The 13949-nt window shown below is 44.6% G+C and overlaps 1 protein-coding gene and 1 long non-coding RNA gene across 2 annotated transcripts in view; both read right to left on the reverse strand.

Annotated features, from left to right (window-relative positions):
* Positions 1-10328: 10328 nt before the first annotated feature.
* On the reverse strand, positions 10329-13001 carry LOC116219827. The gene is made up of 4 exons (XR_004163312.2): positions 12626-13001; positions 12246-12316; positions 11620-11663; positions 10329-10418 (listed from the first exon to the last, which is right to left on the reverse strand). It is a non-coding gene; the product is annotated as an uncharacterized LOC116219827 (long non-coding RNA).
* A 381-nt stretch (positions 13002-13382) lies between these two features.
* The window catches only part of LOC116219712 (zinc finger protein 184-like), a 33984-nt gene continuing 33417 nt past the window's right edge, over positions 13383-13949 (reverse strand). The window contains exons 7-8 of the mRNA XM_031563451.1: positions 13779-13905; positions 13383-13707 (exon numbers count right to left, since the gene is read on the reverse strand). Coding sequence (XP_031419311.1) covers positions 13383-13707; positions 13779-13905 — 452 coding nt within the window. The remainder of the gene's footprint in view (positions 13708-13778; positions 13906-13949) is intronic.

Raw genomic sequence — 13949 nt, forward strand, 5'->3', positions numbered from 1 at the left:
AAACAAAACACACGTATACATTTTAGTATATTCCTGGGGAGGAACTGTACAGAAGGGTGAACACCACCACTATCCCCAAAATGGTTACTGTATGTATATGCACCTGCTAGTTGTGAATTCACTAAACAGAACTTATGCCATTTATAATGAATGTAGACAGCAACTGTACTTTTCATAACTAGCTAACGTTATCCAGATACTGTTCTTTTGACATTTACACCCATGTAGGTTATCAGTGAAGTTACGTTTGCTAGTAATAGCCTACGTAGCAAATTATCAAAGTAACAGTCGCTAGCTAGCAATATAGCTAGCCTAAGTGACAGCAATGGAACGTCCAATATTAGGTGATGCACAATACTACATGTATTTCGTTTGACACCTTAATGGCTGAGATGAGAAGACTTACCTCTATACTTGGCTTTCTTCTCCTCTTCTTCCTTTCTTCATTTTCCTCCCTGTGCTCCAGATGGTTTAGACCGCTTCATTTTTGCGAATGTCACGTAGCTGACACGCTCACCCCACCCTGGCAGTGTGCAGTGCAGGAGCCCTCACATAACAAACATAACGTAATATAACGCCCCCCCCCCCCCCCCCCCCCCAATTAGGAAATTATCGACAACAACCATCAATTCAATCTAAAAATCAGGTTGACAAGTAAACGTGTGGCTGAAGGGGCGCCCTAGGATGATCATGATTAATAAACATGTTTTAATTTGCTTGCTATTCTACCTATGATTAATGGGAAGTAGGTCTAAGGGCGACACTAGAAGGCGCCCCCAAACAATTTGTCGCCCTAGGCAGTCGCCTAGGTCGCCTATAGCAATCGCCGGCCCTGGTGAAACCACTTGTGTTTAGCTAACACATATGTTTACATAGTTCAGAGTTCAAAAGTCTTGGCCAGAAATATCTAAATCTGTTTTTTTTTTGGTACAAACTCTGAGCACCGTTAAAGTATTTATTGATGGATATGTTTACATTTGATTAATGTACAAACACTTTAATACATTACTTTTACTCTCATGTTATTGTTGCTGAGATTTTTTAACCATTGCAGCAATATCTTTAGTTAGGTGAAATACACAAAAGTATCAAGGCATGTCAGACTACCTCAAAGAATCTGACAGGGGTTGGACTCCAGATCGCTAACTGCCATGGGTGTTTTGGTGTTGATTTTCCAAAACCCTTTTCATTTTCAAATAGGGATTTTCATTTAAAACCGGAATATTCAAAAATGCTGCAAATTCATACAAAATGTTGATTGTCAATCCAACACAACAGTAATTTTGCTTTCTATTATTTATTAATAGAGCTTGAAAGTCATTATTCTGTTCTGGATGTCTTCAATGGCAGGAATGTGTATATTAAACGCATCCACCGTGAAAAGAAATGCATAAGGCTAAGAAATGCCTCCAACCACTGTGTTTTAGCAGGTGCTTTTTTAAGAACGTTTTTTTATTAGATTTCCACACAGCAAATGTTGATATGATTTGTCTCCTATGCATGTTCGTTAATGATCATTAAGAGTTGATGTGCCTCCCCCCGAATGTGCTTCGAATGTGTTTCATTACGAGTGGCGCTTAGTATTCTTCATTTGTGGTCTTAGAGCGTCATCTTGTGGTGTATGAATGTAACGGCATTGTAATTCTAATGTTTCTGATACACTGACCGGAGTAGTCAGTTAAGGGCAAATCAGCTAGTAACGCACACGAACTTCACAACTATTATACGTATTACTACATACGTAGCTGTACAAAGGATTCGACAACATGAAGGCAAAAAGGGGAGGAAAAATGGCCCATTTAGTCTGTAAGGTTAAACACACGAAGGAAACGAGGAGGCAAGATCCAGGATCCTGTAGTAACACCCCAGTCCAGAGCGCGGCAGTAATGCGCAATTTTCTTGTTGGTTTGCCAAGTACTGGGAGGTTGCAAGTAAGAAGTATCCATGCGCGTCAAAAAGAGTTTGGTCAATTTTTGTCAACTGCTTGGCGCCCTGTGAAAATGTCCTTCAGCAAACTGATTTGAGGTACGCCACATTATTATAACATCTTACTTTGTGGCAAGTGAGAGATGCGGAGAGCGCGATAATACAATAGTAAAAGGCCGATGGAGTATCGGAGTCGACCTGAAGTCTGTAGTTTTAAGTTTTAGCATTGTAACTCTTCCTGGTTCCAAAGATAGCATAACTATTAACGTATTAATGATTCGTTTAGCTAAATCGGCAACAATAAGGTGTGAGACGCTAAAAAAACAGACAGACAGTTGCACAAAAATATCAAGGCATGTCAGACTACCTCAAAGAATCTGACAGGGGTTGGACTCCAGATCGCTAACTGCCGTGGGTGTTTTGGTGTTGATTTTCCAAACCCCTTTTCATTTTCAAATAGGGATTTTCATTTAAACCGGAATATTCAAACAATGCTACAAATGCATACAAAATGTTGATGGTCACTCCAACACTCTAATATTTCTGTCATTTTGCTTTCTATTACTAGAGCTTGAAAGTCATTATTCTGTTCTTTGTGTTGCCCTGACTACATAGGAAACTCTGGACTGGATCATCTCTGGTCCGTTGCTAACATGAATCACCTGCCGTTGAACTCCGGCTGTGATGAAACACACCAGGTACACCTGAGAGTGATGGTGAAAGAAGAGGACGTGAAAGAAGAGGAATACGGACATATGATTACATGGCAAGATGAAGAAGAAAAGCCCATTGCAGATCTTCACTGTAAAACGGAATCAGACTTCACAGAGTCACTAAGCTCCACTCATAATGAAACACTACAGACAACAGTGGAGGTTAAAGTGAAGGAAGAAGAGGATGAACAAGGACACGGCGAAAGTAAGTTACGTCAGACTGATGCAGTAAGAGCTTGTACGGTGGTCAATTAATGATGATGTCAGTGTGTAGATCGTCAGACTGATGCAGTAAGAGCTTGTACGGTGGTCAATTAATGATACTGTCAGTGTGTAGATCGTCAGACTGATGCAGTAAGAGCTTGTACGGTGGTCAATTAATGATGATGTCAGTGTGTAGATCGTCAGACTGATGCAGTAAGAGCTTGTACGGTGGTCAATTAATGATACTGTCAGTGTGTAGATCGTCAGACTGATGCAGTAAGAGCTTGTACGGTGGTCAATTAATGATGATGTCAGTGTGTAGATCGTCAGACTGATGCAGTAAGAGCTTGTACGGTGGTCAATTAATGATGATGTCAGTGTGTAGATCGTCAGACTGATGCAGTAAGAGCTTGTACGGTGGTCAATTAATGATGATGTCAGAACTCTGTCAGTGTGTAGATTTTTGAAACCTCTCAAACCTGTTAGTCAGTTCCACCCTTCTGGCCTTGACACTCCATTACAATTGCTCAAAAAACAAGATGTTGATGGAGGGGTGGGGGACACATATGGCTGTTAGTAGGGCTGGGTACGGGCACAGATATGGCTGTTAGTAGGGCTGGGTACGGGCACAGATATGGCTGTTAGTAGGGCTGGATACTGGCACAGATATGGTTGTTAGTAGGGCTGGGTACTGGCACAGATCTGACTGTTAGTAGGGCTGGGTACGGGCACAGATATGGCTGTTAGTAGGGCTGGGTACTGGCACAGATATGGCTGTTAGTAAGGCTGGGTACGGGCACAGATATGACTGTTAGGAGGGCTGGGTACGGGCACAGATATGACTGTTAGGAGGGCTGGGTACGGGCACAGATATGGCTGTTAGTAGGGCTGGGTACGGGCACAGATATGACTGTTAGTAGGGCTGGGTACGGGCACAGATATGGCTGTTAGTAGGGCTGGGTACGGGCACAGATATGGCTGTTAGTAGGGCTGGATACTGGCACAGATATGGTTGTTAGTAGGGCTGGGTACTGGCACAGATCTGACTGTTAGTAGGGCTGGGTACGGGCACAGATATGGCTGTTAGTAGGGCTGGGTACTGGCACAGATATGGCTGTTAGTAAGGCTGGGTACGGGCACAGATATGACTGTTAGGAGGGCTGGGTACGGGCACAGATATGGCTGTTAGGAGGGCTGGGTACGGGCACAGATATGACTGTTAGGAGGGCTGGGTACGGGCACAGATATGACTGTTAGGAGGGCTGGGTACTGGCACAGATATGGCTGTTAGTAGGGCTGGGTACGGGCACAGATATGGCTGTTAGTAGGGCTGGGTACGGGCACAGATATGGCTGTTAGTAGGGCTGGGTACGGGCACAGATATGGCTGTTAGTAGGGCTGGGTACGGGCACAGATATTGCTGTTAGTAGGCACATACATCCCAATTCGATTAAGTAAAGCAAGGTATTCAACCAGTAACAACCTTGACCGGACATCCACAGTTCTATTTGCCAGTCGCATTTTTGACCACACAAGATTTGTATAACCTCTGCGTTGCTTCGTTACTCCTGCAGCTACACCAATGAAGACAAATGCATATCCCTTTTGGGAGCAACAGCTGGAACATGTCCTAGACACGTAAGTACATTTATGATTGCACACACGCATAATGCTATTAGCATGCTCTTCGGGTATGTTTCCACAGTATTGCCTACCTGTATTGGCTGGCTAATAAGCAGGAATGCTAGCAAGCATGCTCGCTATCTGAGCTGCTAACGTTAGCTACGTGAAGGTGGCTAGCCAAGATGCAGTCTTTTCATCACACATTGCTTTTCAGTAGTTCATATACAATAGGATATAAGGAAATATAATTAGTAATTACATATGATTACATGTCTACATATATATAATTACTATGTACCAAGTTCTGTTTATGTTCGATTATCAATCATGAAAATCGAGGACATGTAATAATGTATCCTCATAGCTGCAGAACAATATAAGCATATTGTGTTTTGAGTTTTACAATGTCTGTTGTAGTTGTTCAGGTATGCTTACTCAGTAATCTGAGGTTAGTGTCGTTTTACTGGTCTATAAATCACTCCATAGTCATGCACCTGAATATTTGTCAGACATGCTCTCAAGGTACACACACAGTAGATCCCTGAGGTATTCTGGCACTGAACTCTAACAGTTCCAGAAGCCAGGGCAAAGAGACGTGGAGAGGCGGCTTTTAGTTTCTAGGGCTTCCAGGCTTTGGAATACTCTGGCAGAGGACCTAAGAATGGCTGAGCGGGACACATACCTCTTTAATCTCGCCTATTATGCTCTGTAATATTGATCTGTTCTGTAGTGGGTCAGCTGCACATGTGTATGTTTGCACTTACTTTATATGGCTTTTGTATATTTCATTCTGTGAAGCCCAGTGTGTTTACCTCCTGGTTTGATGTGCGCCATATGAATAGTTTGATTTGATTTGATTTGATTTGATTTGATTTGATTTGATAGTTTTAGTATTGCTTGTGCCCTGCAGGCCTGCATGCGTTTTTGCTACTGGATAGCTGGGTTGTTTGTGTAACATTTGCCCATTTCTTTTTATTCTCTCCCTCTCCCCAACTACCCAGTGTTTCTTCAGAGACTCCAATGAGTGCATCTGTCCCCACCCCTCTCCCAACACCCCTCAGCTCTTCTGACCTGCCAGGTCCTTCAAGACTTCCTCCATCTCCAAGGCAGACAAGGGCCAGAAGTGCGAGGTTATCCCTCAAGAGAAGTGCGAGGCCATCATTTAAGAGCAGTGCGAGGCCATCCTTCAAGAGGAGAGCATCCAAACCAACGCTGCCTCCTTCAAAGAGGAGAAAACCCGCCCCGCTGGCGGACAGGTGGCACGATGGATCCGAGGAGGACGTGTGCCCCCCGCAGTTTCCATTCTGCCCTGAGAGGACGCCTGGACCGCAGCTTGATTTCCAGAAGTCATACAGCCCCCTGGAAATATTCAAGCTGTATTTCACACCTGATGTCCTTCAGACGCTGTGCACCAACACCAACAAATATGCTGCCCGGAAGCTTGCGGAGGCTGCAAAGTCCTTGTGGCCAGAGGTGAGGCCGTGGACCGACGTGACGCCGGATGAGATGCTCAACTACGTGAGCCTTGTGGTGTATCTCGGCCTGGTACAGGTGACCGCTGCAAGGGACCTGTGGAGCAAGGATCACCCTTTCAGGTTTCCCTTTCCTGCTAACATCATGCCAGACAGGTATGAGGCCATCACCGCATATCTACATATGAGTGACCCAGCTGCCGATGAGGTGAATGACAAGCTCTGTGGTCAGCCTGGGTATGATGGCCTTTTCCGCCTGAAGCCCCTTCTGGATGACCTCCTCACGGCCTGCAGGGCACACTACCACCCACAGCAGAACCTGTCAGTGGATGAGCGCCTGGTAGCCACAACAGCAAGGAGCAACAGGAGGCAACCCACCAACAGGGGTTGCAAGCTGTTCGTCCTGGTCGACAGCCAGAGCGGTTACACGTGCGACTTCTCGGCCTACGAGGGAATGGCGCAGTCTCCGAGCGGCAACGGGCTGAGCTTCGACGCAGTTGTCGGCTTACTCAAGGTGCCCCACCTCGGCACGGGGTACCACGTGTTTATGGACAACTACTACACCAGCAGCCAGCTTTTCAGCCGTCTCCACCAGCTGCGCTTCGGGGCCTGTGGGACCATCAAGACGCACGGTGTGGGGTTTCCATGCGCAGCGGAGAATCCATTGGGCAGCTATGCTGCTATAGGAGACATGCGCTGGATCCGTGAGGACCCCCTGCTTTACGTGAAGTGGAAGGACGGGACCCACGTCGCCATGTGTTCCACGATCCACAAAGCCTACAGTGGGGAGTCGGTAGAGCGCTCTGTCCGGGTTGAACACAGATGGACCAAGACCAAGACGATGGTGCCTGTGCCGGACCCGGTCCAGGAGTACAACAAGTACATCGCGGGGATGGACCTCTCTGATGCCCTCATCAGGTACTTCCACGTGGGCCGGAAGACAAACCAGTGGTACACAAAGCTGTTTCTGCACTTTGTAGACATTGTGGTGATGAACAGCTTCGTTATCTCGAAGGAGATGGCAGAGGTGAAGAAGCAGGAGCCCCTCAACCAGAAGAGCTTCAGGATGGCGCTGTGCGAGCAGCTGGCTGAAGTGGGAAGGGACCAGGAATGCACCTCCTCTGAGAAAGATGCTGGGGGAGCCACTGCTTCTCTGCCACCACAGCCAGAGAGGAGGCCTCTACGCTGTTACCCAGTACTCATCTCTGCATCCAAGGGGAGGAGGAGATGTGTGCGCTGCAAGCAGTGCACTATGTACAAATGTCAGGCTTGCAATGTGTCCCTGTGCCTAGTTCCGGATCGGATGTGCTTCACAGACTGGCATGTTGCCAGGGACTCCTCTGAGGCAGCTGTTGGGAAGGAGCAGGGATGCACCTCCACTGAGGCAGCTGTTGGGAAGGAGCAGGGATGCACCTCCACTGAGGCAGCTGTTGGGAAGGAGCAGACATGCACCTCCACTGAGGAAGATGATGGAGAGGAGCAGGCATGCACCTCGTCTGAAGTAGCTGTTGGGAAGGAGCAGGGATGCACCTCCACTGAGGCAGCTGTTGGGAAGGAGCAGGGATGCACCTCCACTGAGGCAGCTGTTGGGAAGGAGCAGGGATGCCCCTCCAGTGAGGCAGCTGTTGGGAAGGAGCAGGCATGCCCCTCGTCTGAGGCAGCTGTTGGGAAGGAGCAGGCATGCCCCTCGTCTGAGGCAGCTGTTGGGAAGGAGCAGGAATGCCCCTCCAGTGAGGCAGCTGTTGGGAAGGAGCAGGCATGCCCCTCGTCTGAGGCAGCTGTTGGGAAGGAGCAGGCATGCCCCTCGTCTGAGGCAGCTGTTGGGAAGGAGCAGGAATGCCCCTCCAGTGAGGCAGCTGTTGGGAAGGAGCAGGCATGCCCCTCCACTGAGGCAGCTGTTGGGGGAGCCACTGCCTCGCTGCCGCCAGAGAGGAAGCCTCTACCCTGTTACCCAGTACTCATCTGTGCATCCAAGGCGAGGAGGAGATGTGTGCGCTGCAAGCAGTGCACTATGTACAAATGTCAGGCTTGCAATGTGTCCTTGTGCCTAGTTCCGGATCGGATGTGCTTCACAGACTGGCATGTTGCCAGGGACTCCAGTGTTGGGGGAGCCACTGCTTCGCTGCCGCCACAGCCAGAGAAGAGGCCTCTACGCTGTTACCCAGTACTCATCTGTGCGTCCAAGGCGAGCAGTGAATGTGTGCGCTGCAAGCAGTGCACGATCTTCAAGTGCGAGGCCTGTAATGTGTCCTTGTGCAGAGTTCCAGGGCGGATGTGCTTCATAAACTGGCATGTTGCCAGGGACAAAGGACGACAGTAAGCCTGCCTTGATTATTGAAAACATTTCCTTTTTTTGTGCTAATTTCCTTTTTTTTTTGTATGTATGTATTTGTAAATAGCTCTTGTCTTTGGAGATCATTGATCATTTGCCTCCTAAACTCCAATCCCTCGTCCACGTCGCAGGAGCTGGTAACAGCATGTGTGGCATTTGTAATTGTTTTGGCTAACCGGGCTCTGTCCAATCAGACATTGGCTCTGTCTAATCAGACATGGGCTCTGTCCAATAAGACATTGTTAATAACTTATTGAATCAGAAAATGGAAATGTTATTGTTCTAGGTCATTCAAAACCCAGCTCTACAATGAAACTACAAAAACTATTATGACAAATGTTTTACTTTTGCTGCTCTGAAATGAAATGACATAATAAAAAAAACGTTTTGCAAACCCTTGATGACCTAATAACAGACACGTGATGCAAGAATAGAGTAATATCTGACTCATTGTTTCAGGAAAGGTGGATGTACAAAAAATACAATGGTTGTAATGCAGGGATGTGGTGAACATGGAGCAGCCTGGCAAGACAAGTGTCCAGTAAGGCCAGGCAGAAAGGCCTGTGTGCAAAAACAAGTGTCCAGTAAGGCCAGGCAGAAAGGCCTGTGTGCAAAAACAAGTGTCCAGTAAGGCCAGGCAGAAAGGCCTGTGTGCAAAAACAAGTGTCCAGTAAGGCCGGGCAGAAAGGCCTGTGTGCAAAAACAAGTGTCCAGTAAGGCCGGGCAGAAAGGCCTGTGTGCAAAAACAAGTGTCCAGTAAGGCCAGGCAGAAAGGCCTGTGTGCAAAAACAAGTGTCCAGTAAGGCCAGGCAGAAAGGCCTGTGTGCAAAAACAAGTGTCCAGTAAGGCCAGGCAGAAAGGCCTGTGTGCAAAAACAAGTGTCCAGTAAGGCCAGGCAGAAAGGCCTGTGTGCAAAAACAAGTGTCCAGTAAGGCCAGGTAGAAAGGCCTGTTTTCGAAAAATCATCATGAGAATGCAGTTCATGTCTACAGGTGCAGGCTGCCGTGGTCAGTGAGGTGTTCATGAAGGGGTCTCTGAATAGGAGAGTTGTAGTACAAAGAATAAGTTCACTTTTTGGCAGAGATACTCCATGTGTGATTTAGTTATGTTGTGAATTACACAATATTCACTGGGCCAGACTCCACCCTGTAGCAGGCGTGGATGTATCACGTTTGACATTCTGATTTGAGGGTGGGCATCACAATGGTCAGAATGATACCTAGAACTAACATTTATTGCATGTTGTGTACAAGTTCATTGCATGTTGTGTACAAGTTTATTGTGTGTTGTGTACACGTTTATTGTACAGTACCAGTCAAAAGTTTGGACACCTTTAATTTTTTTGAGAAGTGTTTTCATTACTTTTATTATTTTCTACATTGTAGATTAATACTGAAGACATTTTAACTATGAAAGAACACATATGGAATGATGTACTAAACAAAAAAAGTGTTATCTACCATGTAGAAAATAATAAAAGTAAAGAAAACACTTCTCAAAAAATGAGAAGGTGTGTCCAAACTTTTGACATTGTATGTTGTGTACAAGTGTATTGTATGTTGTGTACAAGTGAAAATGTTTGGCCTGAAGTTGGAGCAAAGGTCATAGGGTTGTCCCAATCAAGGGGGATCTTTGTCTGGACTGTACTGTACCGATCTTCCTCTTCAACATCATCTTTGTCTGTACTGTACTGATTATTCCTCTTCAACATCATCTTTGCACTCACAAGGCTTAGCTCATGTAAGCGGTGAAGATAGGGTAGGTGTAGTCCCACCATAGACTACATAGATTTATTATAATTATAGCCTTTTCAAAATAACACTAAATGTATCTTTACACAGACACACACACATGCATAATATTCTGGAATGGCCTTGATCTATCCTACAGTTGTTGAAGCAGCCTGTGCTCATATGTATATACAGTATACACCCACTAACTCCACGGCTCATGTGTTAATGCTTACATTCAATCAACTGTAAATGTAACTTGGAACATAAAATATTGTGTGTCTGTGTATATGTGGGCAAGTGATCGTCATAACAACAACACGGTCCTACGCAAATGAAGTTTATTATTATTAACACAGACATGGCTCTTCAATCAAATTCCTCACTCAACACCCAGGAGTCTTGCCATTTTTTTCCACTAAAAGAGAAGAGAAAAAAAAATGTTAGGAGGTTGATTAAGTTGGTCTCAGTGACTCAATGATTCATGTACCAATGTGTAAGACACAGCGTAATAATAACAATAACAATAATGCATGTATAAAATATATATATGTATAAAACGAATAACCTATTTATGTAGTGCTTTTCAGTTACTGGGTCACAAGTTCACTTAGCAATTAGTACAATGAAACATCTAAACCTTTAACTAGCTACCACTTCGCACTATATATATATATATATATATAAATACTTTTAATTTAATTTAATTTAAATCTCTACTGGTGATATTAAGGGGTTAGATTAAATATATCTCTATAATTATATTTAATTATATATAATAATTTTATGTGCATGTAATTCAATTCATCAAATTTCTTTGTGCATATTATGTATTTGCTGTAAAGCACTTTGAGCTGCATTCTTTTGCATGAAAGGTGCTATATAAATAAAGTTTTATTATTATTATTATTATTATTATTAAACACATGTAAAACCAAGACACTGACAATAGAACATATGTAACCGTGGTGACTGAAATGGATAATGGAAGAGAACATAATGCCCTTCTTGGTGTGACTAGTACCACTGCGGTGTGCATTACTATTAATAATAATGCCCTTCTTGGTCTGACAACCACTGCGGTGTGCATTATTATTAATAATACCCTTCTTGGTGTGATGGTCACTGCGGTGTGCATTACTATTAATAACGCCCTTCTTGGTGTGACTAGTACCACTGCGGTGTGCATTACTATTAATAATAATGCCCTTCTTGGTGTGATGATCACTGCGGTGTGCATTACTATTAATAATACCCTTCTTGGTGTGATGATCACTGCGGTGTGCATTACTATTAATAATGCCCTTCTTGGTGTGACTAGTACCACTGCGGTGTGCATTATTTTCCGGCACATTCCTAACTACCACTGTTTGCTGACACAATGTTTGTGGATAAGATGTGATAACTAACTTTCTACATGCATTAATTATATATATTTTTTTTTTTTGCACTATATCTGAGTTATGTTTCTTTGATGTCTATTTTTATGTGCATGTAATTTCTTTGTGCATATTATGTATTTGCTGTAAAGCACTTTGAGCTGCATTCTTTTGCATGAAAGGTGCTATATAAATAAAGTTTTATTATTATTATTATTATTATTATTATTATTATTATACCATTTTGGACACGGCATCCACCTGACGTATGCCTCCTCCTTGTCCTAGGGAAAACAACAAAAAACAAATGAAAGACCAACATCAGGTATTTACAGTACCAATATGCCACAATTTGGTACTTTTTGAGGTATGCTGTTTTAGGCAACTGTTTTTGGGCGCATCCTCCAATTCATTTTGATGGTATATGGTTATGTACCTTCTATAAACCCTATGTAGATTAGTGGTCCAGAACAGAACACCTCACAGAAATGTAAGAAAAGCTTTCACTGCACAAAATTGCTTATTATATCACCAATTACATTACCAGGAGACACCAGTTAGCATGTCAGCAAGCTTGTATCAGTACCAACTGGACTGTCGGGGTTTTCAGGTTTTTTAGACCAAAACGCTTAACTGCTGCTTTAATTTCTGTGGCAGTCTTTTTTTCCTTTTTTCTAATGCCTTACCAATATTGAATAAAAACATGTTCAAGAAAAGAAAAACATACATGTAGTAAAAATGTAAGTCAAACACCGCTAATTAGGCTCATTACACTTAACTGAATTAAACCTGGACAGTATAGTATGATGTATATAAAATGGCTAGCTTTGTTATTTGGTCGATATAACCAAAGGAGTTTTTTTTACCTCACTGGACAGCCTCCGCTTTAAAACTAGTTTCACACCGAAGGTCTCCATTGACGGATGCACGTCACAATCTGCAGAGCAAAAAATGAGGTAAAGACACACTCATTGTGTGTCATTGCTTCAGAATTAGGTGGTAATAGAGCACACACACACACACACAGCACATACACTCACACACACACACACAGCACATACACTCACACAGCACATATACTCACACACACACACAGCACATACACTCAGACACAGCACATACACTCACACACACACACAGCACATACACACACAGCACATACACTCACACTCACACTCACACATCACATACACACACACACACACATAGAGCTGTTTCCCACAATTAAATGAAAGAGCACTTTTACCTTTTGGTTTGCACCTCTTCTGTGGAGCCGGCGGGGGCACGGGTGCAGTGGGACGTCTGCTCCTCTTTGTTCTCACGACGTTTTGGATGGACACCTGGTCCAAGGATGGAGCCTAATAAAACAATTGTATCTACGTTCTTATAAAACCACTGTATCTACGACCTAATAAAACCACTGTATCTACGTCCTGATAAAACCACTCTAACTACGTCCTGATAAAACCACTGTATCTACGTCCTTATAAAACCACTCTATCTACGTCCTTATAAAACCACTGTATCTACGTCCTTATAAAACCACTGTATCTACGTCCTGATAAAACCACTGTATCTACGTCCTAATAAAACCACGGTATCTGCGTCCTTATGAAACCTACCCACGTTTTTATTGGGTAATGTCATGTTAAGGCCACAGCTAGCTTACCTGAAACCCAGAACAAGTGTTCTTTTATAGACTATTCCATGTTTGGTTTTGGTAATTTCATCAATCTGAAACATAGAGGCAGTAATTACTAGATAGACCTCTGTACCTTTTATTAATGTAAATTAATCGCTTGGGGTGACAGTGGTGGAGAAGTCGTTTAGTAATCAGAAGGTTGCTAGTTCGATTCCCTGTCGAAGCGTCCTTGAGCAAGACACTGAACCCCTAATTGCTCCTGATGTGCAGTGTGCCATCAGTGTAAATGTAAAATGTGTATACATTGTAAGTCGAACATATGTACTGTAAGTCGCTTTGGATAAAAGCGTCTGCTAAATGACTAAATGTAAATGTAAACACCTGGTCCAAGGATGGAGCGGAGGGAGGTGGTGCGGATGTCCCAGGTGTAGCAGAGGGAGGTGATGTAGATGTCCCAGGTGTAGCAGAGGGAGGTGGTGCAGATGTCCCTGGGGAAGCAGAGGGAGGTGGTGCAGATGTCCCAGGTGTAGCGGAGGGAGGTGGTGCAGATGTCCCTGGGGAAGCAGAGGGAGGTGGTGCAGATGTCCCAGGTGTAGCAGAGGGAGGTGGTGCAGGCGTCCCAGGTGTAGCAGAGGGAGGTGGTGCGGATGTCCCAGGTGTAGCAGAGGTAGGTGGTGCAGATTTCCCTGTTGTAGCAGAGGTAGGTGGTGCAGGCGTCCCAGGTGTAGCGGAGGGAGGTGAGGGAGGTGGTGCAGGCGTCCCAGGTGTAGCAGAGGTAGGTGGTGCAGATTTCCCTGTTGTAGCAGAGGTAGGTGGTGCAGATTTCCCTGTTGTAGCAGAGGGAGGTGGTGCAGGCGTCCCAGGTGTAGCGGATCGAGCTGCCACTACAATCGAAAAAGAGAAACATATATTGTGTTTCCATGACAGA

This window comes from Clupea harengus, chromosome 26 (genome assembly GCF_900700415.2).
Source record: "Clupea harengus chromosome 26, Ch_v2.0.2, whole genome shotgun sequence".
In the NCBI taxonomy this organism is placed as follows: domain Eukaryota; kingdom Metazoa; phylum Chordata; class Actinopteri; order Clupeiformes; family Clupeidae; genus Clupea; species Clupea harengus.